Source organism: Lethenteron reissneri, chromosome 32 (genome assembly GCF_015708825.2).
Source record: "Lethenteron reissneri isolate LAM-NWPU_2019-01 chromosome 32, ASM1570882v1, whole genome shotgun sequence".
NCBI lineage: Eukaryota > Metazoa > Chordata > Hyperoartia > Petromyzontiformes > Petromyzontidae > Lethenteron > Lethenteron reissneri.
Window position 1 is genome coordinate 2,922,684 of NC_083810.1, and position 27,673 is coordinate 2,950,356.

Here is a 27,673-nt window from a genome sequence, read left to right on the forward strand (position 1 = left end):
ATTGAATTTTTTGTTTTTACCTATTTTTTTGCATGAAACCTATATTGACTATTTAATTTTGCCAGGTAAGGATCACTTGAGCTATATAGCTCTTTTTAAGAAGTGACCTGGCCACAAATGATAGCCCAATGAAGTGGCTTATAATACGGATATTTGTATCAGGCTAATACTCAAAGCACATGCTTCTAAATGTGGAGGGGAAAACTGAAGGATCTGGAGAATAATCCACACCAGCATGAGAGGAGAGACACACACACACACTCCAAACTATACGGGCGTTAGGGTCAGGATGGAGCTCACGCCCTCCTGTATACCAAGCGAGGTAGTTAATATCTCACCACCGCGAGATGTTAACTGTAAAGAACAGCATCACTATTACCCTCAACGACTATGAACAAATCACCTGGACTTGGAATGCGCCCGATCTGGTTGGACCTTGAAAGCCAAGCAGATCTGAGCTTGGGCAGTGCTTGAATGGGTGCCCACCAAGCACAAACAGGTTGTCATAGGGCTGTGGGGCCACGTTGTGTTTATATCCAGTTGTACTATACGTCTATGCTGGCCGCCTTTATTAATCCGCACGGACCACCCAGGGCGTGAGGAGGCCCTCATCCAGCAGTAAATTGACAAAAGGTCTCCGAACTCAGATAGGCATTGTGCAGCGCTCATCTCCACTAGTGTAAATTTCATATTCCCATGACAGGGACAATCTATCACAATCACTGACGACTTCACACAAAGTGGTACCTATTCTGACTGTAGAGATGACAATGATGGCTTGCCTATGTCAGTATTATTATAACTGTTGGTCTCGCGCTAAGGAAGAGAGAACCGCAGCGGCCGCTCCGGCGCCATGGCGAGCGGCGATATGAGCCCCTTTTATTGGTCAAAGGTTCCCCAACAGCCGCTCTGATTGGACGACAAGTTTCCTCGCGTAGCTGGGCGCGACCATTCGTGATTTGATATGGGGGGGCGTGTACGAGTATTAATTATTAAAATGTATAATAGGGTTTTTCCGTTTTTTTCTGGCAACAAAACTGAAGCCTTTATACAAGGAATCATGTGTGCATTAACCACAATACTTGTGGTCCGAATGCAAACAAAAAACACACTGATAATATATGCATTGTCCTTGAAACTGATTGGTCCACACCAGGGACGGCTTTCTTTTGAGCCTCGTCTCAATTGGTGCTCGACCAGAGGACGCCAAAAGGTGCTAGACCACAAGTATTGTGGTTAATGCACACATTATTCCTTGTAAAAAGGTTTCAGATTTTTTTCCAGAAAAAATGGGAAAAACCCTATTGTTATATTTTGGTACTGGCAAAGGAGGTCTAATGATATTAAAATGTACTTTAAAACACAAATAGGCCCAGGATTCGCGGGACCTGAATAGTTTATTTATTTATTTCGTGACGGCAGGGATTTATATTCTTAGGTTCTTTCAGTAAAGTCACGTAGAAGGGAAATAATAAAATAATAAAAATATTAAACAATAAAATTATCACGACGTTTTTTTATATTTTTATTATTTTATTATTTCCCTTCTACGTGACTTTACCGAAAAAACCAAGAATACGTTTAATGAAATCTTGAACTGTAACGCGAGACGAGCCTGTGTCGAAAATTCCAGCTTGATAAGTTTCGTAGATCTGAACGTATTAAGCGTAAAAGATTTCAAAGAATATAAACAGAAAAACAGGGCAAATAATAACAAAAAACACTCCATGAATCAGATCCAAATGGTCTGCTTTTATCCAGTTCCAAGCTCTGGTTCATCCATTTCCTTACCTGAAATGTATTATTTTGATTTACACCGTAATAATTTATTTGCTGTTCATAGAAATAATTAATATATAAACAATTATCCAGGCTTTAACAATTCCAATCATCTGGTTTAAAAGTACCGTTTGTATACATACTGTGTTGTAAAACATCTAAATTTGAAAAAGTAAACTTTTTTGTATTCCTTGTATATATGTACTCTATAGCAGTGTTAATTCATATGTACTGATTTCTTTATAAGCTTTTACCTTCATGGGTTGAACCAATATTACAGATATTAGGAAGGATGAGAAGAATCGAATGAGCCAGCGGTTTGCCTTCTCTGGGCCCCACTCCATGCTGTAGAGAATCGTGAAGAAGCCAGAGCTCAGGACAGCAAGAACCACGAGACACCAGGCTACGCATCTGCAGCCACCGGGCCAAGGGCCCCTCCACGAGCTCTTCTGGCCTGGAGGCCGCTCACTCTCCGAGCGGCTGTTGCGGAATATGAGCACGACCACGAGGCTGACAGGCACCTCCACCAGGCTGCTGAGGAGGCTGATTAGGACGTCGGTGAGAGACAGCGGCCCCACCGCGACCCCGCCTCCCGCCTCGTTGGCCGCCTGCTTCTTGCCGAACCACATGGCATTGACGATCATCATGAGGAAGAGGAGTGTGATGCAGCAGGAGATGCGATGTACACGGGAGAAGTTGGTCTTGAATGGGCGGATGAAAACAGAAAACCTTGGGAGGGAATTGGAGAGGTTGAATGGAAAACTTCTACATTTAACTTGATCATGATAATCCCCTGCCATTGCTTTTATGTTTTATTTTAATTGTAGAAATATTTACCACATCAAGGGGCCAGTATTGTTTTTATTATCATAAAGATAATATTTCACCTGTAAGACAGTTCTGCCAAGAGACTTCAAGACGGTATGTGTTAAATCAAGTCTCAGTGGCAGTAGATCAACGAAGCGGCTTAACATGTGGATATTTATGGCAGCCAAATCTTATCTAAAAAAGTAACTAGCGGAAAGTATCCGGCGTTGCCCGGGTAAAAAATATATTTCAAAACTTCTCTTAAAAACCTTACATATACATACTAAGGTATTGTGAAAGCCAAGTAGGCCGTTCGTCCATTTCTCCATGAACAAAATTATGAGAGGCTTGCAGAAGTCTAAAAAGATATAAAAAGTGGGAGGTAAATGGTTGATCTAAAAGGTTACCCAAAATTGTCGACCCACTCCTCAAAAAATATATTTACCCCCGCGTAGGTATATATACCTACACACCCTACATATGTAATGGGTTCCAGAGACACTTGTAGAGGTAACTTCTTTATTACGATACACCACTCCAACAATACTCTGACACAGCCTACTCCTAGCGTGCCTGACTCTGGCTATGCTCTCGGGTCCTCCGGCTACAATTACCCTCGGGGAGGCTACTTGACCCGACCCAGCCAAGGTGCGGGTCTAGACTCTGGCTTCCTTGGAACTCGCCCTTACAAGGACGTAGAGCCGGGAGTCCCAGAGTCCCACCACTGGCCCGCACAGCATCCCGGCCCTTACAAGGACAAGCGGGACGAGGCGGTCCAGGGTCCTAAGCTGGCTGGTCTTGGGTCTTGAGCTGCGACTGGTCCCGATCGGCTGGGGAGGTCCCCTTTTATGGCCCTTTGCGTGGGATCCTAGATCCCCCGCAGCCCCCCCCCCCCCCCGTTGGTGGCACCGAGGGGATTAGCTGTCTGGGGTCGCACTCGAGGGGTGGTGTTGTGTGGGATTGTAGGTCCCCCGCAGCCCACCCAGATGGACCTCGTCCACCACTGCCGGTAAGCGTGGCCCATCTATGACACTACACATACAACAGAGTAAAGAGTATCTATTGACTCTTTAGTTGTATCCACTGACTATACAGTAGTATCTACTGAGCCAGTAGTAGCTACTGACTGTATAGTAGTATCTTCTGACTGTAGCAGTATTTACTGACCGTAGTGGTATATACTGACTGTTTTAGTATCTACTAACTCTATATAGCAGTATCTACCAACTCGATAGCAGTATCTACTATCACTACAACAGTGCATACCGACTGTGGTGTAACCTGCTATCACCACAGCAGTGCATACCGACTGTGGTAGTACCTGCTTTAACTAGAGCATTGCATACCGACTATGGTGGTCCCTGCTTTAACTACATCAGTGCATACCGACTGTGGTGGTAACTGCTTTCACTACATCAGTGCATACCGACTTTGGTGGTACCTGCTATCACTATAGCAGTGCATATTGACTGTGGTGGTACCTGCTTTCACTACAGTAGTGCATAATGACTGTGGTGGCACCTGCTATCACTACAGCAGTGCATACCGACTGTGGTGGTACCTGCTTTCACTACAGCAGTGCATACGGACTTTGGTGGTACCTGCTTTCACTACAACAGTGCATACAGACTGTGGTGGAACCTGCTATTACTACAGCAGTGCATAATGACTGTGGTGGTACCTTCTATCACTACAGCAGTGCATACTGACTGTGGTGGTACCTGCTATGACTACAGCAGTGCATACCAACTTTGGTGGTACCTGCTTTCACTACAGCAGTGCATACCGACTGTGGTGGCACCTGCTTTTACTATAGCAGTGCATACTGTCTGTGGTGGTATCTGTTATCACTACAGTAGTGAATACCCACTGTGATGGCACCTATTATCACTACACCAGTGCATGCCAACTATGGTGGAACCTGCTATCATCACATCAGTGCATACCGACTGTGGTGGATCCTTCTATCACGACATCAGTGCACATCGACTTTGGTGGTACCTGCTTTCACTACAGCAGTGCATACCGACTGTGGCGGTACCTGCTATCACCACACCATCCTTCCTGCCGTTTGGCTGTTATCTCCGACTCTCTGAGTTGCATTGCCCTGTGGAATGCCTTTGCATTAACGGGCTGGGGTCTCACTAACATGGCCACTTCTGCTCCCGATGTATCGATGGTTATTACTGTTTTATGGGATGTGTGTCTCACTGGCATGGCCACTATTGCGGTGGTTCTCTTGCGTTGACGCGCTTGCCTCTCACAGCGCAGGCCTGGCCACAGCTTGTGCTACACATAGACTTGACATTAACTTGCTAATCTCCCTAATCTCTCTCCATAATCTCTCCCCTTAACATAGTGCTAATCTCCCATTAACACTACTGCTTGGCGCATGTGCGGCGACAGTGCTCTCGTGCAGCAACGGAAGCTCATTTACTTTGACATGCTAATCTCTCTCCTAATCTCTCTCTCCCTAATCTCCCCCATTAACACAACTGATGTGCTTGCGTGCGGGGATGGGACTCGTTCCAGCTTGGACCTCGCTTTCTTGCCCTTGAGCTACACCCCCCTTAAACATATAAACCCCTTGTTGTAGCAGCTCTCCCGCTGTGTTCTCCCTAGTTCAGCAGTTTTACTGCTGGGTTCTGTTTCGCCTGATGACGATCGCTTGTATTGCGATCGCAACGTCGTGATATATTATTTTATTTAAATTTTCTACCTAAGTGACTTTACTGAAAGAACCAAAGAGTACTATAAAGTTGGTAGATACTACCATAGAGTCAGTAGATACTACTATAGGCAGATTCCACTACAGTCAGTATATGCTGCTGCAGAGTCAGTAGTAACGACTATAGCGTCAGTAGATACTGCTATAGAGTCAGCAGATACTACTGTAGAGTTAGTAGTTACTACTATAGAGTCGGTAGATACAACTGTAAGGTCAGTAGATACTACTATGGTCAGTAGTTACTACAATAGAGTCAGTAGATACTACTATAGAGTAAATATATACTATTATAGAGTCCGTAGATACTACTGTAGAGCCAGATACTACTGTAGAGTCAGATACTACTATAGAGTCACTAGATACTACTCACTATTGTATGTAGGGTGTTTATGTATATATGCCTACGTGGGGGTAAAAACATTTTTTGAGGGGGGGGGGTCGAAAATTTTCAGAAACCTTTTAGATGAACTATTTACCCCCCACTTTCTATACATTTTTGGACTTCTGCAAGCCTCTTATAATTTTGTTGACAGACAAATTAATCTCATGGCGGGACCCCAGGGTCCCATAAACTGTGTTGCAACGTCATTTTATGACTACAACATTAATCCTCGCTGCGCTTGGACGACATGACAACAGAATGATCCGCGGCAGGTAGGTCGCTGCATTTATGTGCGTGGTGGGACCGAGTCGCCAAAAATAAAATAACTAATTACGATTTTGACATCTGTTTATTCGGGACCCCGGGGTCCCGCCATTAAGGTTCAAATGGACAAAAGGCTTTCACAATAGCTTAGTATTTATGTATGTATATGTTATGTTTTTAAGATTTTGAAATATTTTTTAAGGTTTTGAAATATCTTTTTCCCCCGGGAAACGTTGGGTACTTCCCGCTAGTAACCTATTTTAAAAAATTGTGCAATTCCTGTTTTGGTATCATAAACAGAAGTCAAAATTTTCACTCCTCTGTTCCTGTGGATACGAAGAGAACTGATGACCAACTATCTTTTTCAAGATATGAATATATTCACTGGCATTTCCACAAAGTGTATAATTAAGTAGTGAGATTTTAAATTAGCCATTCGCCTTTGCTTTATGCCAAAGACCATGCAGATGGTTTTCTTGATATTGATCATTATTTTTACCTTTGAACTCACTTTTGTATGATATTCAAATCTGTAATTTGACCATCAAATTAGTGACTTTTTCAAATGGTATTAGTCTACGACCACATTATGGTAACAAACGCATGAAAACTAGAAAAACTGCATGCTTTAGGTCCATCATAACACAAGGATGCAGATTTTTTTTTTAATAAACGAACAAGACTTTTGTTAACTTTGAATATGCAACTACAAAAAGGTTTATATATGCAGCCAATTATATATATTTTTGAGACTAGTAGGCATGCAGTATACTGTGCTTATATGCTTTTCAAAATTTATTGTAGATTATATTTCAACTTAAATTTCATGAGAAAAATGTATGAACTCTTTTTACTTACCAAAGGTGACTGTCCGAAAAATTACCCTTTAAGGCTGTATTCACCAGGAGCTTATTAGAAAATAGAAAAGATTCATCTCTAACCTTGAACATTTTAGGATAATAATTAATGTTAAAACGTGAGGATGGCAACGAACTATCCACAAAGAAATATCTGTAAAAAAGAAACCTAAAATTACTCTTGACCGTTAGATATTTTAGTGGGCGACAACAATGTAATTAATTAAAAATTGTAAGCATTAATTTTTAGGTGCCACTAGTACAATAAAGCTGAGAACACATTTTGTTTCAGTTGCAGTCACCATTTTCTATTGTATAGTACTCACACATGTTCATTTTCCTGGTCAAACACGGACAGTTCACTGATGTTCCAGCAATCACAGGGATTGTTGCCTTTGAGCCATAATTTAATATGAGATGGTGTTCCATAGTTTTCAGGCATAGAGAATATGAAGTTATATGTTATGCCTGTTTCAAATTCCTAAAAAATACAAAATTTTACAGCAATGTAATGGTCATAATTCAGAAATTGTCCACTCCAAGCACTGCTTTTATTGACGATGGCTTTTGATGGCACCTCACCATATCTTCTTCTGAATACAACAACTTTTGACCAGTTGTTGTTCATTTGACAAGTTCTGATTTCAGAGTATCCCTTCATCTGCCTTTAGGTTTTTCCATTAGTTATTGACCTTTGGGTAACCCAGTGCCTGTTTAAGTAAAATGTCCTCCTCTATCCTGCATTATTTGGCCACATACTCTTATTGCAATCTTCTTTTCCTAATTACATTCACAATGATTGACATGCTCTCTCACTAAATTTGAATTCCTTGCCCCCATCCTGCTTGCAATTCTTGGCACCCTTTCCAGGTCCTGGTGTTGATGGACAGGGGTCTGCAGCTGTGGCCCCAAGGGCCCTGGGGAGGTGTCTCTCATGGAAGAACTTCCCTGAGGTTCTGTGAAACCCTTTAAAGAAAACCCAGCTACAAACCTTTATATTTATAGATTAAAACAAAAAGAATACAAAATATAGCTCCTCAACACTTTTGGGTGGCCCAAAATATGCAATAAAAGTTTTTTTTTTTTTTCAAATGATTCTCCTAACTGGATCCAGAAACCTTTATGATTTCCAGATACAAAAATTTCTGGGCCTAAAAAACAAACAAGCTGAAAAAGAATTGCGCCTCAATGTTGGGTTGGCGAGGGAAAAAAATTACAACTTTGAATTTAAACACACAATGTTATATTTCGATTCATCACCCTTTAAGATCTCCCTATGAAAACTTTCATAGGCCTAGGTTCCAAACATAACTTATTTTACTCTCAATTTTGGTGTAGGCAGAGAAAACCTTGAATCCATAAAAATCACCACCTCTGTCATTGGCACTTCCATACAGCAGAACAGTATACAGTAGGGTATTGACAAAACCATGGCTGATTAAATACAGGCTGTCTCCAGTTTACCACAATCTACATTTAGCACGTTTATATAACTGTAGAGTCATTGATCATCGGGCTAGAGGTCTCTGTGTTGGCAACGGAGGGGCGTTGTTTATGAGTCACTGTCTATCTCAATCACTATCTGTTCATGCTAGGACCGCTCTTCCCCTACACCTTGGACAAAGGTTTTTAGGTCAAGTCACTCCAAGTTGGAGGCCTATGTTTTTTCCTAAAGTACGAGGTTCATTGCTGATCGAATACACAGTGGTCCCCAACAGAAGTATGGAAATGACCGTGCCCTAGCCCATGGGAACGACCGCTGACTGGTGCTGGCAAAATCCCGTACGACTACTTGCCTATCGCTAGTGAATCAGGGAGTTAGAGCCCAGAGTGGGCATATACCAGGAAAGCCGAGGGACATAGAGTGGATGTTTGTGGACGAATGGGTTCTCGTGCCACTGTGCCATGTAGACTCGGTTGAGTCACCCCAGAAAGTCCCTCTATGCCCAGCCAAACCCGAAGTGAGAGATTAAAAGTTACACAGTCTGTGTCGTCTTGGTCTTCATATTGTTGTTGGTGCATTGTGGGTATGCAAGTGACTGTTGTAGTGGTAGTGTAGCGGTTAGCGTGCTGCGCTACGAAACTGGGCCTCCCCTAGGTCGACTCAGTCTCAAATGAGTAGCTGGTGAGATGTGTAACATCACCACTCGGGAGACAAAGGTGGCCGGACGTGGTGTTGGCCACCCAACTCCTCGTGTGTTGTGGCAGCCTTTATAGGTGCTCGCTAACAGCACTTGCCCCAACAGTCTGTTAAGGCTATACTGGGGATGTTTGCCTTTGTTGTTAAGCAGGAAGGTGTGAGAGAGCTCGGCCTGAACATAACCTCAGTTTAGAAAATTCTCCCTGCCGCCAGCGAGGAATGCATAGGGTCTTCACCCCGAGGAGCCGTCTCCCTGAGCCGTGGGAAGGCAGCATAACCTCGGGTTGAGGGGGTATTGGTGGGTGTGTACGTGGGGCAAGGAGCCAACTTGGCCATGCTCACACCGCTCGCAGAGGAGCCGCCGCTGAGTAGTTTCGTGCACAAAGCGGAACCCCTCTTTCCGCTGAGACGAGGCACAGCCCAATATAACCAGAGTTCGCAAAAAGGCGGGAGCAGTGCAGATTCGCCATGGGTGTAGCACGAGGGGCTCAATTTAGGCCGTGCTCACATCGCGCGAAAAGGGGCCACCGGCGAGGGCTTTGTATTATCCACAAAGCGGTTCCCCCTTTATCAGACGAGACCAGACACAGCCCAATATAACCACACCCGCCCCGCCAGATGTTGCGGAAAGGCGGGAAAAGTAGATTTGCTGTGGGCGTGAGGGGCCGACCTTAGGTTATGGTCACACCACCCCTGTGAAGAGATACACATATAAACATACCCACCCGTGGGTAAGGGTACCTATAGGTACATACACGCATAGATGTACACACCTAAAGCGACAGTTGCACGGGCGCCTCCAACTCAACAACGCAAGGGGTGGAGTATTAACCCCTGGGTGAGGTCGTGAGGTGCGAATTGGTTGCCCAGCAGGGGCGTGGGATGACAAACTGGTGGCGCACGCTGGTGCACTCAGAGAAGAACCCTCCAGGAGAGCGTTGCTCAGAGAAACCACTGTCCTGTACAGGGGACGCGGAAACTGAGGAAGAGATGGAGGCCTGCCAGGGGCGGGCCCGTCGAGTTCGCAGCCAAGCCCGGCGGCATGGTAGAGGGTCATGCGATTCGCCCCCAGAGGAGTTGCTAGCGGAGACTAGCGATGATGGCACACGAGGGCCTGGCAGTGGACGGAGCTGCGCCTGGCCGGCAACAGCAATGCCAGCAAGGTCTTGGGTGGAGTTGGCCCACCAATTCCCCCACCCTGCTCGCATCGGCTTTTCGTCACGTGACATAACGCCATCATGAATCGATTTACGACACAGAAACTTTATTTACGACGCATCTTCCGACATGATTGAACACATTTGAAAAGCGTCAATCTGGTTCCCAATATGACTTGGGATTGAGCTTTTCTTATTCCCGTGTTTTTGTGATTACCTATAAAAGCCTGTTAAATATGGCTAGTAAAAAGAAAAGCACATCGGCAACTGATGTTTTTGCTGTTTCAACTGTCTTATAGGAACATAGGGTCCGATTTACGACAATGTTTCCAGGAACGCAAAGTGTCTTAAAAGCAGGGACCATCTGTACTTTGTATGAGCATAGATTAGAGAAGTGGAGAGTTATTTTTTCTGCGTGTGCATTTACAGCACTGCCAAAGCAGCTTGGTTTTAGCTTTTATTAATTATGTATAACCAACGAATATGCATCCCATTTACACAGCACCTGGTTAAAGGTATAAGTCCGCTATCCATATAGTTTATTGGTAGTAAGCAGAGCTGTCAACTGAAAATTGTATGTAAACAAAAATGCATTTGAAATTACCTTTAAATCTGGGTGAGCGAGTTCCCGTGTACCGAGTTCAGACTCGTGAAAGTACAGGTTGAAATAGGCACAGGACTGAGTACCAGAATCCTCTTCTGACACTGTTTTCACTCGTAGTAAGAGCCAGCACTTATTGTCTCCATCGAGGTCCGATAGATAAAACACTTTGTTCTGAAGGAAATAAAAGCAAGAATTGTGATTCAGTGCTACCCACGTATAGAAGCTAGTTACAGTATATACCACTATTTACTTAAATACAAAAAATAAGTGTAAAATACTCGTGCAATTATATGATACGATGCAAATCTTAAACATTACATTTACCTTATCTTGATCTTGTATGTCTTGGTTTCTTGCCCACAGCAGCACGATGATATAGAGCAAGACGATGACAGTGACAGTCGCAAAAACGGCACCGTTTGTCTCCAGGTCAAATTTTGTGAAGACACTTGTAAAATCAATAAGGTTTGGTGTCAAAAACTCTGCTGCAATAAATACGTTTTGTTGACCAAAATTTATATCACCAGCGCTCTGGTTTCCACCAACCACACAGACTGTCATATCACGTGTGGAGTTTGGGTGAACCTGTTCCCAGATATCACCACAATACTGAATTATTGCACATATTCCGATACAGATATCACTCTTCACGTGAAAAATGTTGCAGTTATTTAAACAATTGAAAAAAATCAGTCGCACGTGATAGAGACAGCGAGTAACCACTGCTTCCGATACAAATGTCTCCTCCGATTCTTGGAAAAGATTTTAAAATAAGACGTGGCATATAAGAGATAATTGACTATTATCCAAACTTGGCATTTATGTTTTATGAACAGGATTAGAAGCAATCTGGTGACATGTAATGAATAACAAAGTAGATTCGGCCCGTACAATTAAAAATCCTGCTGGAAATGTTTACTTCCAGAGCCTACTCCAGCTCAAGTGTACCAATATGAAATCATAATGATAATCGATCTTATATAGAAAACCTGGTAAAATGATATATTGTTATAAACGTACCTGTGCCGAGGTGTATTTCCACTCGTTAACGGAGATGTCCCTCGATTTGCAAGCTAATGTCCATGCGTTTATTTTGACTTTTTTATTAATGACAAGCTTTTTGTCACTGCCTGCAAAATAACATGAAACATAAGGAGAAATGAGTGCGAATTGCAATGCAATAATGTTGTTGTGCACAGAAAGTATATTATGTAGAATACTAGCAGGAAGTACTTGGCTTTGCCAAACGGAAAATATTTTTCAAAACGTGTCTTTTCTTAAAAAAACATAACATATACATACACAAATACCAAGCTATTGTGCAGAAGTCCTGAATTAAAAAGTAATAGAAAGTGGGGGGTAAATAGTTGATCTAAAAATGTTCCCAAAAATTGTCAATCCTCCCCCCCTTAAAAAATGTTTTACCCCCCAGCCAGTTTTTATTTTGTAGACATATATACCTACACACCCTACATACAATAGAGTCAATAGTATCTCGTGACTCTATAGTAGTATCTACTGACTATAATAGTAGCGTCTGACTGTAATAGTATCGACTTACTATAGTAGTGTAGCGTCATAAAAGATGTCGCTATAGGGAAGCAGTACCAGGTAAGGGGTGTACTGTATGTGTGGAGCCCCTCCTCGTATTCAGGGGGAGGGGCTCGGCGAAGGGGAGAGCGGGGGCCACGCCAGAAGGGGTTGAGGGCGGGGGCTGGAAGGGGTTCGGGGTTTTTGGTGGCGGAGCGAGCGGGAGACCATGTGCCAAGATGAGGACGGCGAAGAATCTGTCCCACAAACAGCCCCGGGGTCGGCAGCTCCGGAAAGGGGGAGCGAGGCGATGCTACCGGCGGAACAGCAGGACGCCCGCTGCATATTCGCTTCGCCACCGTTGGCGAGAGAGCGCCGGTCGTGTCGCGCCCGCATCACCGAGCTTCTGGTGGCTGCAGCGGCGCTGCTCACCGGGCTCAACGAGGAGGAGCCACCTGTAGAAGTTGGGGTGCCGGAGGCGCAGGAAGTCGAGCCGGCTGCTGCTTTCCACGCGGGAATCTCCTGCTGTGCAGCCCTCACGCGCGGCTACCATTTTGGCGCCCGGGCGGGAAAATGAAACTCCTGCCAAAATGGAACTCCTGCCAAAACCGCCTGTGGAGCTCCGTCACCCAAGTACCGGTTGCCGTTCTTTAAGGAGTTTACAGCGGCGGGAGGTGATTGGGACACTTTCCAGCACCGCTTCAAGGTAAACTGTGATTTAGCGGCCTGGACGGAGGCGGAAGCGCTGCATACACTTCCCGCCTCCTTGGACGACGACGCCTTGGCAGCGTTCTGCACTGTCCTACCGGCGGAGAGGGCCGTGTTGCCGATGGCCTTCGCGCAGATGGCATCAATTTATGATCTGCCATTGAACGTTCATTAAAAGTTTGCCGCGCTCAGGCGGGGGGAGGCCGAGACACCTCTTGCCTTCCACAGCACTCTGTTGGCACTGGCGCAGGTGGCTTTTCCGAAGATGGAACACGACGGGATTGACTCCTTAGTTTTATAACGTTTATAAGCTTTGGCGATGAAACGTTGCCCTGCCAGCTACAGAAGACGACGATTTAACATCACTCAATATTGCACAGTGCATTCAAGCACACTGCAATCTACGATGACGCACGCAAGTGGTGGCGTGCACCGCACCATCTGAGGGTTTCGGTGTACCCGAAGAGGCTGAGTCCACCCAGGCCTGTGCTGCAGTCGACGGGGGTGGTTGGCAGAGGGAGAACATGGAGCGATGAGGGGGATGCAACTGGCGGCGAGGGGCCTTCTCTCGTCAGGGGTGTGGCCCCATCCGCTGCTACAACTGCGGTCTGCCGATGCACGTCGCATCAGGATGCCGCGCCACAAGAGGACTCTCCGGGCCATCTTCGCCATCTCCACGGACCCCCTGAACTCCGTCTGGCCCTAAGGCGAGTCGTGGTACACCTCACACTCTACCCATGTAAACACCTCATTCATCGCGTTCGGGCGTCGGGCACTCTCGCCGGGGCGCGGGGTGGGTAGTTGTGATTCCGCCGGGAGATGGCTGGTTACACCGTCCTGGTCAGTGGTCGGAGTTGGCCCACCAGGTGGTTGCTGCGGTGGTGGGATCGTCAGTTGTTGTTGGAACGATAGAGGGGGTGGAGGTACGTGTGCTCGTTGACACATTATTTCGGAATTGGTTTACAATATTCTGCCCTAGAAATGTCGTTTCCCTTGTGGCCCCATGTTTCACCGCCAATGGCGGGTCATTGGGCATTATTGGCCAGATCTCGGCTGAGGTGTCTATTGCTGGCATTAAATTAATGGGGTCGGTTCTGGTTTCGACATCCCTGGCCATACCCTGTCTGCTGGGGACAGATTTCCTGGGAAAGATGCCCCTACGGATCCTTTTTGACCAAGAATGTCTTGAGTTACCGTCGGGCCATCATGTCGCCTTTCTTTTATCCCCTACTCGATTGTGCACGGCTAACGCCATGGTCCAGGCATTGGCAAGTAGAACGGTTAAAATCCCCCCCGATATGCAAATGCTTGTTCTCTTACTGCTGCGCAAACAGCTTGACTGGGAAGCGACCGCGGGAGGGATCCTGTTGGGACCATCGAATAAAGTAAGTCAGGGCTTGACGCTCTTTGGGGCTCAAACGTTGGTTTCTAGCAACCAAGAGCCTGTTATTCAAATCATTATCGCCGGGTCAAAGGTGTTGGTTGTGCAAGCGGGCATTGTACTGGCCCACACATAGGCTGCGAGGGAAACATCGTTGGTGGCAAGGGAGTCGTGGCGGCTATGGAGCAGAAACAGAGTGATGATGACGACTGGATGGATGTACTCTGCTCTGGAAACCTCGATTTGTCTAACGCTCAGAGGAAGCAGTTGCATGCGCTTTTACGATAATTTTCTGATGTTTTCAGTAAAAGTAAATTTGATATTGGCCGCACCATTCTCTTAAGCCACCACATCGATTCGGGTAATGCCCTTCCCATTCGGCAAAATCCTTATCGGTTAAGCCCCACAGAAAAAGACCATGTGTGGCAGGCAGTCGACGAAATGTTGGCTGCAGATGTGATATCTCCATCCACCAGTCAGTGGGGAGTGCCTATAGTGCCTGTTTAAAAACATGATGGGAGCTTGCGCTTTTGCGTCGACTTCCGCAAGCTTAATAAAATCTCCGTGGAGGATGCGTACCCCCTTCCGCGAATGTATGATTCATTTGATGCTCTGGAGGGGGCGTGTTTTTTTTCGACACTGGATCTGTTATCGGGATTCTGCCAATTGCCTTTGGATGAATGCTCAAGGCCTAAGACCGCCTTTCGTATATTCCAAGGGTTATTTGAGCTTAATCGGCTTCCAATAGGTCTTCACTCGGCACGGCGACGTTTCAGAGGCTCATGGGACTCCTGCCTCATATATCTCGACGACACCATTGTGTTTAACCGCATGTTCGAGGAGCATTTGGCATAATTGCGCGCGGTTTTTATTAAGATGCAAGCGGCTAATCTGAAATTTATGCCGCAGAAATGCCACCTGCTGTAAAAGTCCCTTGAATACTTGGGGCACATCATTAGCAAGGCGGGAATAGCAACGGACCCGGATAAAACTGCGTGCGTACGCAGCTTTATCGGGTTTGCGTCCTATTATTGGCGCTTCATACCCGGGTTCGCCTCTATTGCAAAATCACTCCACGTCCTGATGGCCAAAGGCCAAAAATTCCGCTGGGGGGAGGAGGAGGCCACATTTGTTGTGCTCCGGGAATGCCTGGTGAACGCCCCTCCCCTCCGATACCCCGATTTTCCGCTGCCCTTCATTCTTGACAACGACGCCAGCAACTCCAGAATTGGTGCCGTGTTGTCCCAAATTGTGGACAGGGTAGAGTGTGTCGTGGCATATGGCAGCAGAGTGTTGTCCCCTGCTGAGCAGCGCGACTGTGTCACGCGCCGTGAACTGCTGGCTATAGTTTTTTGTGTGTAGCTATATTGATTGTACCTGTATAACAGGCGTTTTGAGGTGTGCTCCGACCACACCGCCCTCCAGTATGCGCTACACATTGATCAACCATCTGGCCAGCTCTCACGATGGTTGGAAGTCCTCCAGGAATATTCGTTTAACGTCTCTTACCATAAGAGTGCGTGGCACACAAATGTGGATGCGCTATCACGCTTACCACTGAGCGACGAGAGTGCGTGTCTCTCTGGTTCGGGTCGTTGCAAGCCATCCGCCGAGGCAGTGCCTCCTCCTGTGGTGGCGGTGGTGGAGGTTCAAACCCCTGACAATTCCAGGATCCTGACGTGTGTGATGCCACCCTCGGCCTCAAACATACTGAGTGGGGACGCCTCCATGCGGAAGACTCCTCCTTATTTAAACTGTGGCGCCATATCAGGGAGCCTGGGGGGGGCAAAACCCCATGGGGTGCCTCCAGTTATCCTCAAAGGGGGACTCTTGATGCACTGGGATGTTGGGTTGCACCATTATAGCATTGTGGTGCCCACTGTCCTCAGGGGTAAGATCATCTGGGCGGTGCATGAGAAGCTGCTGCACCTTGGCGTGCACAAAATGCTTTCAACCTTCAAACTCAACTTTTTTTGACCAGGAATGTCAGGGGATGTGAGTGATGTGCTGAAGGAGTGTGTGCAATCCATTCGCGTATTCCGTATTAACGAGCTCATCGCGCTTGACGTTCTTGGGCCATTTCCGACCACACCGCGAGGAAATAGATATTTATTGGTCAGGGTGCAATATTTTTCCCGCTTGCTGATGGCCTGGCCGCTTCCCAACCAGTCGGCTGCGTCTATCACGGAGGCGTTTCTCCATGGCTACGTGTTGGACAAGGGGGCCCCGGAGCACCTCCTCACTGATCAGGGGGGAAAAATTTCATTTAAATTATTACGCGAAATATGTGACTCATTGAGCACGAAAAATGTTCAAACGTCACCCTATCATCCCCAGACAGACGGGATGGTGGAGCGACTGCACAGAACCTTAACTTCAATGTTGAGTCAGCAGGTCAGTGAGTCTCAGACGTTCCTGGGGTTCTCTGGCATACAGGATGGCTCCACACGCTTCTACCAGCTACTCGCCGTTTTTTATGTATGGGAGGGAGCAGGAACCCCCGATCGAGGTTCAACTGAACACGGGCCTGAATAAGACTAAGGCTAACATGCCTGAGCCCATGTGTCTTACCCTTCAGAGGATGTCAGAGGCACGGGAGACTTCCAGGGAGAATTCGGCCTTACGGCAGTCGGCCAATGAGCGGCTAAGGGGGCTTCGGCTATCCGGCAAAACATGGGCTCAGGGTGATAGGGCTTGGTTGCACTGCCCTCAGGTTCCTGTGAGTATCTTTCCCAAGCTTTACAAACCTTGGCGAGGGCCGGTTGACATGATTCAGGCCGACAGGCCGTAATGTGTTAAAATTCGATTTGGTTGCCAGTGTTGGTTTGTGCACCCCTCGCGCCTTAAGCCTTTTGTTGCTCCGTGAGAAATCCTTTCATCCCCATTACATATAGGTCGAGTGTCGGGTGTTCCCGACGAGCTGAGGCATGCATCCAGGGGGGGGGGGGGGTGATTCTCAGGAAAGTCCCACACCTAACACTTCGGATGAGCGGCACAACCGCGGGAGGAGCCGCACCCAGCAGACCATCGTCAAACTTCCCCCGGGACCTCCAGGGAGCCCAGGCCTACCTTCCCAGGGGGCCCGGCATAGCGGACTCGTTCTAAGACTCCCCTAATTAAATGACTCGCCCATCCATGCTGGCCCAACCCGCGCCATCGGTGCTCGTCTCGCATACGGGGGGAGGGGATGGTAGGCGGGGAGGATAATCCGGGTCGTGTGTATATTGCTATATTTTTTTGTTTTGTTCCTGTTATTGATCTTCAATTTCTCTCTTCCGCCCCTCCCCCCCACCTCGTAAACTGTATATACGGTATTTATTATTCGGTCGCCGGTTATTTATTGTTGGGGGACACTATTGGGTTATGGGCTGTTGACAGCCGGGACGGCTGGAATTTTACAAAGGGGGGGGGGGGGTGATATAGCATCATAAAAGATGTCGCTATAGGGAAGCAGTACCAGGAAAGGGGGGTACTGTATGTGTGGAGCCCCTCCTTGTATGCGGGGGGAGGGGCGCGGCGAAGGGAAGAGCGGGGCCACGCCGGAAGAGGTTGAGGGCGGAGGCCGGAAGGGGTTCGAGGTTGTTGGTAGCGGAACGAGCGGGAGTGATTTGGTAGCCGGGGCGTGGGACTCGGGGCTTGAGGAGAAGATCGTAGTTTCTGACAAAAGGTGTAGATATAGTTAGCCGGGACTCACCCCCTTTGGTCATTCTGCGTGTTATTGTGTTAATAAACGTGTTGCCTGCAGAGAAGGTGTGCGCCTCCATCATACACTACAGTAGTATCTATGGACTATAGTAGTATCTACTGACTCTATATTCGTATCTGCTGACTGTAGTTTTACCTACTGACTGTACAGTAGTATCTACGGAATACTGTAGTAGCTACTGACTATAGTAGTATCTACTGACCGTGGTAGTATCTACTGACTGTAGTAGTATCTACTGACTCCACAATAGTATCTACTGACTGTATAGTAATATGTACTGACTACAGTAGTATCTACTGACTATAGTAGAATCTACTTATTGTATAGTATTATCTACTGACTCTAAAGCAGTATCTACTTACTCTATAGTCGTATCTACTAACGCTGCAGCAGTATATACTGACTGTCGTGGTATCTACTGACTGTAGTAGTATCTACCGACTCTACGGTAGTATCTACCAACTCTATGGTAGTATCTACCGACTCTATGGTAGTATCTACCTACTCTATAGTAGTAACTACTGCCTCTAGAGTAGTATCTAATAACTATAGTAATATTTACTGAATCTATAGTAATATTGATTGACTATAGTAGTATCCATTGACGATAGCAGTAACTACTAACCCTATAGTTGTATCTGCAGACTCTACAGCAGTATCTGCTGACTATAGCAGTATCTACTGACTCTATAGCAGTATCTACTAACTATAGTAGTATCTACTGACTATAGTAGTATGTACTGACTATAGTAACTACTAACTCAATACTAACTCTATAGTAGTATTACCGACTCTATAGTAGTATTTACCGACTCTATGGTAGTATCTACCGACTCTATAGTAGTATCTAATGACTATAGTTATATCAACGAAATCTATAGTAGTATATTTTGACTCTATAGTAGATTTACTGACAACAATAGTATCTACTGACTCTATAGTAGTAACTGAACATATTGGGGTGGGGGGGGGCAGAAGAGGACATCACGCTGTTCAGGATTTACCTCAGTGTTGTGCTTCTGTTTTTTTGTGTGTTTTTAACATGAAGAAGAACTTCCCTCCCTGTCACCACTCAGCGAGCTCGTGTGCATTGCTATGGGCAACCGCGTGTCTACGCATGCGCAGATGCGTGCTTTGGTGCCACGATCAGTTAAAAAATAAAAAAGTTTGTTTTGCATTACATTATATTTCCAAAAGATTTGGTAAATTTTGTTTTCTCAAACGATTTCTCTCTCTAAAATGTACCAGGCTCTCATAGGGCCATTCGATTTTTTTTCCCTAAGTTGCTTCGGGGTGGATTCATTGACATGCTGATTTCTCTGCTCCAGCAGCTGCCCCAGCAGACTCACCTCTCTCTCTCTCTGCCCCCCCCCCCCTCTCTCTTTATGTAAGGCCTCGACACAGAGGCATTGGGTCTCTGTGTGTCTGAGTTGTGTGTCTCTCTCTGTGTCTGTGTTGTCTCTTTCTGCTTGTGTGTCTGTCTGTGTGTCTCCATGTCTGTGTTTCGTCTCTCTCAAATTTAGTTATACCTGATGATGGTTGCTTGTGTTGCAATCGAAACGTCGTATTCTATTATTAAATTTATTTTCTTTCTACGTGACTTTACCGAAAGAACCAAAGAGTATTTCCTGCAGTCACGAAAGCTTCAAATTAAGTTTGATTTTATTAGTTTATATTTGACCAAGGGCAAAAACATAGCGAGTTTTCGTTCAGGGGCTTAGTTTGTTGTCTGTATTTTGTGAAACGTAAACCCAACAGTTTGTCAGTTAAAAGCGTTACACGTCCACACACACACAAACATACAAAAAATTATGGTACTTTGAAAGGTAAGATATTTTTTACGCTTACCTGTATAGAGGGCAGCAATATGATAAACTCCTACCTGAGTTGCATTACTGGGAATGAAAAATCGAGGAAGAGCCTGAACACTATTCACCATCTTGTTTTTTAATCCGAATCCACCCGTGTTCAAAGACTGATGCAGTTTGTCACTTCCCGATGTGCTGGAATTCACAACAAAGCTGAAGTCATAGAGCAGTGGCTCAAACTCTGGCTGTTGTTCAAAGCGTAGTAAGAGCTCCACTTCATTCAGAATGTCACTGGTCGGTAGAAAATCCAACATTATGACCATTCCACTGTTTGCATTGACAAATGCTTTACCTTGCACAGTGTCGTTTGTGGTAAGTACTGGCAGTGAAATCTCCTGCCCTACAATTCTTTGATTTGTTACTTTGATTATTGCAGAGGTAACATTGATACGTTTTTTAGCAATGCTAATCTTCAAGCTGACCACCGAACTGTTCACGGGAGATTTCTTATCCCACAAAAATGGATTTTCTACAAATGAACATACCTTGAAAAGAGAACACATACAGTTCCTACATAAAAATATACACAAAGAGTATGTAAAAATACATTCCACTGATACTATCAAAATTATAGATTTCACATCAAATTAGTCGGCTTAAAATTAGTATTATCACTGGATATACTGGATAAACATAAACATATGTTAATGATTTGTACCTGGACATTTACTTTGTCCTTCAGCTGTAAAAATGTTGAACTATTGGTCCCAATAAGTGAAGCATCACTCCCATCTACTGTTTTCCAGGTTGAGTTGAGGAGGGCTTGCTCAGAAACTGTCTGCATCACTAGAGACATATTGTTACCATTTAACGTGACGGCCTTCTCTCCAGATACAGAATTTTTACTCTCCACTTCTCCAATCAGCAGCAATGTGTTGTACGCATTATCGAAGGTATTTTTCTGAGAAAAACCAAAAATGTTTACACATTTTAAAATCAGTGAATACTTAGCAGTGGAACAATGTGTACTCAGTTCAGAGATAACATACATTTTATTTGCACTTGCTAATTATGAAAATTATTCTATAACGTTATTGTTTTTTAATTATTATTTACTTTAGGGATACTGCCATCGTGTAATTTTCAGCACATTGGACCTGCAATCCCGAGGTCACTACTTTTGCGCTCCTGATGCAGCAGTTTAAAAAGTGGGCAAGGATGAGTGCCTTCCAGTTTTGGATAAGAGATATTTTAAAGTGGCAACATAGTTGCTGAGCGAATCACTAATTTTATGTAAAGCTGACTAAAGCTTTTCAGAAATAATGTTACTTAACTTATTGTATGACAGGAATTCGATATGTAAGATTAAATTGTCATAAAAGTAAACATAATAAGGATGAACAGACTGATATCAAAAGTAGTTACAATGAAGGGAGCAGCCACTGTATTTACAATTACAGCCTATTGCATGGGATATTTACTTGGCAACATTAATGGCAAAGGAGATATACAACAATGTAAGCAGAATAATAAATTTAGACTTAAAACTTTCGTGACTTCAGGGATTCATATTCTTGGTTCTTTCGGTAAAGTCACGTAAATAGAAAAAATAGAAGAAAAAAAAAGAAAAAACCCCACTATGAATAATACAATAATAAAATAACCACTTACCAAATATGAGTCATTTTTTGCAAAAGATGATATTTGGTTGTCGTTTACATCACTTTGTAAATTCAATTGCATCTGAAATGCATTTGCACCTATTTCAAAGATGTCTGCCAAATATAAAGACACAACTCAACCCAAGTCACAAAATCACAATTATTATTCCCTTCAAGTTACGTCTTTAGAAAAAGTTTAACTTTCAGTAATTGAAATACATTTAGAATCTGCAGTTGGTCATGCCAACATTGTTACTTTAATTGTGTATAAAATGCATACCAATTACCTGTAATGACCTTCGCTATATACTTCCTTTGCACATTTCTCATCACCTTCATTTGTTGCAAAATTGTTGTTGCAGTGTTGATTAAAGCATTCTAATATGGGACAGGCATATGAATTAATCAAATTGCTACATCACACAGTATATATTAAAGGAACATATCGGCTTACAGTGGTGCATGTGTAGAGTAGAGATGTACGCAGTGCGCACAGTTATTAAGGTTGAGAAGCGGGTGCAATCGAGGACGACCAGGTGTGCGCGCTGGGGCAGGAGGTTGGCGCAGGAGAGACGGGAAATGGGGGTGATGATAAGGAATTAATGAGTGCAACAGGCGCTGTGGAGGCGACAGCTTAAGTGGGGAGCGCGTGAGGACTCTGAATGAGGAGGGGTATATAAGCGGGAGTGTGCGTGAGCAAAGTGGAGTTGTTTGGGGACCAAGAGTGAAGACATCTCGCCGCTGCCGCTCGAGCCGTCAACGGGACCTCGCCCCTCACGCTGTCACCGGGCGGGTGTTGGCTGAACCCCCCCAGCCCGGGACAGATGGGTGAATGGGTACAGGGCAGCGTAGGAGAGGGCAGCGGTGCTATGGGAGAGAGTAGGTGAGGTGCGGAGGAGGTGAGGTGCAAAGTAGGTGAGATGCAGAGTAGGTGAGATGTGGAATAGGTGGGGTGCAGAGTAGTAGTAGAAGCAGAGTGTGTGGTGACAGTGGAAGGCAGTCATAGGAATGCCTGCAACGGGTGCAAGAGTAGGATTAATAAAGTGTAAGCAGGTGACCTGTTACTCCGTGTCGGTGTGAGTAATATCAAGACACTACACATGTATCACTTATACAGACCTGGTCACTTGGGCCTGAATATGAAACTATGGAATTCAAAGATGATGCCAGTTGAGAAATTGAGTTTTTATTCTGCAGGGGTACGCTGATCGACATCATTATCTTGATGAGCTCTTTCTGGAGCTAGTGAACACAAGCCAACACCCGCATTAACCACATGTACAGTCTCATCGTGGAACAACACATTGAGCACACTCTTCAGTTATTTAATCATGGACCCAATTCATGAAGGATTGTATTTTCTATTTACAAATGCTACTGGAAGAAAATTTCCTAAATAAAAAAATCGGAACAATTTATCGACAATTTGTATTTCCAATTTGCCAGGAGGAGTATTGGAGTGCAGTATATCAAGGTCAAGAGGTCAACACAACTAATATCATCTTTGCCATTCAGTTCTTATGCTTGATCCTACAGCAGATTGTATAATCGCTACCAGACCTCTGATGACTTCGGAGGACTATTCATAGCACCCAATTACCACCTCGGTTTTTCACCTGGTCGCTGTTCTCCACCACCTGCACACATACTCAACCCATGTAAACCCCCTCTGTGCTACTTAATCCCAGATGATGATGACGACCATCCTTTGACACTAAGTGACAGTGATTTGACTGTGGTGCTTGTGCTGTGTTCTCCTATGTCAGCAGTTCTCCTGCTGTATCTGTTCCACCTGATGACGGACGCTTGTGTTTCGCCCGAAATGTCGTGATTTATTTTATTTTATACCTACGGTGACTTTACCGAAAGAACCAAAGACTATGAATTCCTGCAGTTACGAAACCTTAAAATCAAGATTGTTAGGATTAGGTAATCCAATAGAAATGAAGAGTGTTCAAACACAGGAGGCGAATTCACGTCAACAACGCATATGTTTTGCAGTCAGTTGTATATTTGTGTGCATGTGTGTGTCAATATTAAAACATTGGCATTCACAAACTGAAAATATGAATTTAGATTTCTCAAGTACCTCATTTATTTCTGGATCCACTGATGTATTTTCTAAAGATGCAAACACTGTCAATAGGATCCCGGGCAGAAGGGCACTGCCCTGGAGCACCAGATCATTGATTTTGCCTCCAAATGCCAGCATTGCACGGGTATTGTTTTTCAGAATTTCCACTGAAGGACGCGTCACCTGTTAAACAAATTATATTGGCAAACATCGTACCAAGTCTTCCTCAATCCGTCAAAACATTTTTAAGAACATAGTTTACCAAGGTCTGACACAGTTACTCCTGAAACTTATAACCATTCTGCTAACTTGGTCTCTTAGCTTCTTAGGGATGCAAACATCCACGAATTGCTCACCAATTTAAAGCAGAGAAATAGCAATGTGAGATATTCTTTTTTTATGAACTAATTTTTTTTACCAGGTAGGGCCTCCTGAGCTATTTATCTATATTTCAGAAGCGACCTGGCCACAAATGACAGCTCAACGAAGTGGCTTATATTGACATTTATAGCAGCCAAATACTTTAAATGTTGGGTTGCAGCTACAGGAATGCTGAGGGTTTGGAGCACCGGGAGAGTGGGATCAAGATACTGAGGAGGTGGCGAGAGGGAAAACAGTGGAGGGGGAGGAAGTCATGTGCAGATGGGGCGATAATGACAGCGTGACCTAACCTAAATATAAATTATGAATAAAAAAAAAAACTGGCTGCCAAAACCAAAGTGTGAAGGATACCATGCGCTATTCATAATTTTACAAGATATGTTTATGACTCACGTTCACAAGTATTGATGCTGATGAACAAGCTCCAAAAGAATTGCACACATTAGCTTGGAGATCCAGTAACCCTTGGGCGTCCAGATCTCCCGCGGGCAACAGGAGATTCGGTGTCTGGTGAAGGTGCGTGCTGAATAGGTTGAACTCGGTGTTGCCGGACCTTGCCGTGTATGAATAGGAGAACGTCTCTTCAGCTGAACCGTCTTGCAGCCAGTTTTCACATGACAGCTTGAAGAACGTGACTCCCGCGATACCTGTTTAAAACGTGTCCACAGCATAAAGAATGGAACTCAACCATTTTATGGCTTGTGATGTCATTTCTATTGTTAGAACCGATACTATACTTTACATTCCTTTGCCAATTCACTGCTGCATAAAGGCCTCTTCACAGTACCTTGGTCATAGAGGATGTTCAACCATACTCCCAGTAAGTCCACCAGTAACATCTGGATCTGTCCCATGACCTGCCAGCGAGCCTAACAGTGCACCTAGCCTGTCATGAGCTCCGTGGTGACATCAAGGCCACTAAGTGGCGAATTGCGGTTGTTATTTAACCATACTTCACCATGCTGCTCAACCATACTTCACCATGCTGTTACCGGTTGAAGTGGGGGTGGGGGTGGTGGGGAAGGGTGGCGATGGGGGGAGAGAGCAGGGCCACTTTAGATCTCACTCGCCACTGACGTTAACAGATGGTGATGCTTTCACGTACAAGTGTGAAATGGGTCGTGTCATCGCGAAGACTGAGTGATGGTGAAGGCATTGTTTAGAGACAAAGGCTAATTATGAAGTTTATGGATAAAGATATCATGTTGAAGATGACGATAAAATGAATATGGTGGTGGTATAGTGATGATGGCAAGGTGATGACAAGGTGATGATGAAGATGATTATGAACGTGGCATAGTGCTGCACAGGTGAGGCAGCGCACTGTCTCATTTTCCCCGTTTCTTTCATGGATAAGAGGAACCATACCACGAATGAATCCTATTAACAATGAAGACTTTATGAAAAATAAGAATAGGAGTTACCCTTCATAATCATTCATAATCAAGAGTTACCCTGCTGGCAATAAAATAGGTGTTAAAATGTTCAGACACCAAATAGATACCTTTTGCAAGGAATCAAGTTTGCGTTAATCGCACGTACTTGTGGTGAACATGCAAACAAACATGCTGTGATAATATATGCATTGTCTTTGAAACTGATTGGCCTACACCAGAGACAGCCTTCTTTATGGCCTAGTCTCACCAGTGTCAGACCAGAGAACTCCAAAAGGCGAAAAGTACAAAGACAATGCACGTATCTGACCATTTATAGCTCAGGGTGAGCAGCTATATTATGGGATCTTTTTATGAGTGTCTGTGCAGAGCAGAAAGGGTAAAACTTCTCATTTTTCATATTTTGTTATGGCAAAAAGGTCCCATTAGAATGAAGTATTTGGTGGCTGAGAGGAATTAATTTCACATATAATGGGATGAGAACTCTCATTTACCAAATTGCGTATCCCAATCCAGCGCCCCCCACACGTATGAGTCACTGAGAGGAGTTCCCCTGCATCTCGTCAGCGCCTCACAATCTCCAGCATGATGCAAATTAGTAACTGAATACACCTTCTCTACAACCTCTATATTCGCACTTCCTACTGGGATAAAAGTGCACCAGAAAACACCTTAACACCCAGCTGTCTAGCCTCAGTAATTCAATCTGGAAAAAGTTTATACATTTGTAATGCGAGCAAGAATTGGGGGGGGGTGGAGTCTGGGTCACGTGGGGAGTGGTTGGAGTTAGGGTCACGTGGGGGGAGAGGATTTAAGGAGAGAACCGGAAGGGGAAAGGGAAGTTGAGACGGAGTGAAATACGAGGAGGCCACGCTGGGCAAGAGGGAGAGAGTGTCGCGGTTGCCACGCGGTGGGAGACGTCGACACCGACGGCCATCGGTGTCAGATGCTAGAGAGCTAACGGCGCAGTGAGAGGCTAGCTGTGGAAGGGACAGCAGTGACGCTAGAGAGCGGGGCAGCGGTGTGGCTGCAAGGATCGCCTGACGGGGCAGCAGTGAGACTGCATATTGGAACAGCAGGGAGCCTGCACAACGGGGCAGCCGAGGGCTGTGGAGAGGTCGTCGAGCGGGACGCGGGCCTGAGCGAGACGCCGTGGTATGGAGATTCTACGAACCCAATAAAGGACAACGGAGATCGACATCTGAGAGAAAGTCCTTTATTACACATTCATATATGATCTCTCCTGCGTAATCTGTATACTGCCAGTCTTCATGGGTTTCTACTGATTTATTTATGGTTGTATCAAAGACGTTGCAGAGCAAAATATTGAACTAATTGGATAATAAAGTTTTACATTGTACAAATTATATATACACATGCCATGGCTTCTGTCAAATAACCCCTCTTAACCCTAAAGAGAGATTATTTAATTGGCCGCGTATGTCTGCGGACGTAAATGATTTAGTCGCGGGGTGTACAGAGTGCGTGCATCGGAAACCACCGGCACACAGGTCACAGCCTCTCATACAACCGATCATTGTCTCCAGAGTCAATTCGTTGGTCGCGCTCGGTATTCTGGAGCCTTTTTCATGCTCATCAAGGGGAAATACATTTCTCTTGGTGGGGGTTGAGTATTTCACAAGGTGGCCGATGGCTTGCCACTGCCTGACCAAACGGCAACATCAATTACTTGATGCATTCCTTCACATACTGGATAAAATCCCTCTTGAACAGCTCCTCACTGATCAGGGATGACGTTTTTTTTTTCATTTAAACTTCTAAAAGAAGTATGCGAGGCACTGGGTACAAAACAGATGGTATGGTCGAACGGTTGAACAGGACCCTGACAGGGATGCTCTGCCACATCGTTAATGAGATGCAAACCAACTGGAATCTTCACATTCCGGGGTCTTGGCAGCAAATAGACTGGCGCCACATGCCTCCACGGGGGTTTTCCTCTTTTACCTCATGTACGGCAGGGAGCATGGACCACCCATAGAGAGACAGCTGGGAAACACTCTCAAAGGCGTGTCAGGTCAGCTGATGTCCTTGCAGGTCACGCTGGACCGACTACATGAGGCGCGGATAGCGGCAATACTAAACACCTCGAATGCCCAGGCCGCAAATTGTTGTATATATAGGCCTTTTTCCAAAAATTTATATTAAGAATAATTCTGCCAATATTTTTTCTTAAATAATCAATCGGTGTAGCATGGGGCACGAAAAAGGGTGAGGCACACCCTCACCACTCACCCCGCTACCTCCCACAAGCCACACCAGGCAGCTAGAGCCCATTAAATAATAAAATCCCG

The 27,673-nt window shown here is 45.1% G+C and overlaps 1 protein-coding gene across 10 annotated transcripts in view; it reads right to left on the bottom strand.

Moving 5' to 3' along the window:
- Nucleotides 1-27,673, bottom strand: part of LOC133349890 (polycystin-1-like protein 2) — an 85,588-nt gene that overhangs the window by 22,163 nt on the left and 35,752 nt on the right. For 4 of the 10 annotated variants that reach the window (XR_009755994.1, XM_061563723.1, XM_061563724.1 and 1 more), the window contains 13 exons: nt 24,361-24,614; nt 23,602-23,769; nt 22,632-22,754; nt 21,800-21,890; nt 21,523-21,626; nt 20,570-20,812; nt 19,892-20,396; nt 11,739-11,848; nt 11,043-11,303; nt 10,719-10,889; nt 7,144-7,298; nt 6,819-6,971; nt 2,034-2,508 (listed from right to left, as the gene is read on the bottom strand). Coding sequence is in view for 7 of the 10 variants with exons in the window: in XM_061563723.1 (XP_061419707.1) it covers nt 2,034-2,508; nt 6,819-6,971; nt 7,144-7,298; nt 10,719-10,889; nt 11,043-11,303; nt 11,739-11,848; nt 19,892-20,396; nt 20,570-20,812; nt 21,523-21,626; nt 21,800-21,890; nt 22,632-22,754; nt 23,602-23,769; nt 24,361-24,614 (2,813 nt within the window). In the remaining 3 variants the exon portion in view is untranslated. Of the gene's footprint in view, nt 1-2,033; nt 2,509-6,818; nt 6,972-7,143; nt 7,299-10,718; nt 10,890-11,042; nt 11,304-11,738; nt 11,849-19,891; nt 20,397-20,569; nt 20,813-21,522; nt 21,627-21,799; nt 21,891-22,631; nt 22,755-23,601; nt 23,862-24,360; nt 24,615-27,673 lie in introns of those variants that run through there. The other 6 variants (XR_009755996.1, XR_009755995.1, XM_061563727.1 and 3 more) reach the window with 6 other exon arrangements.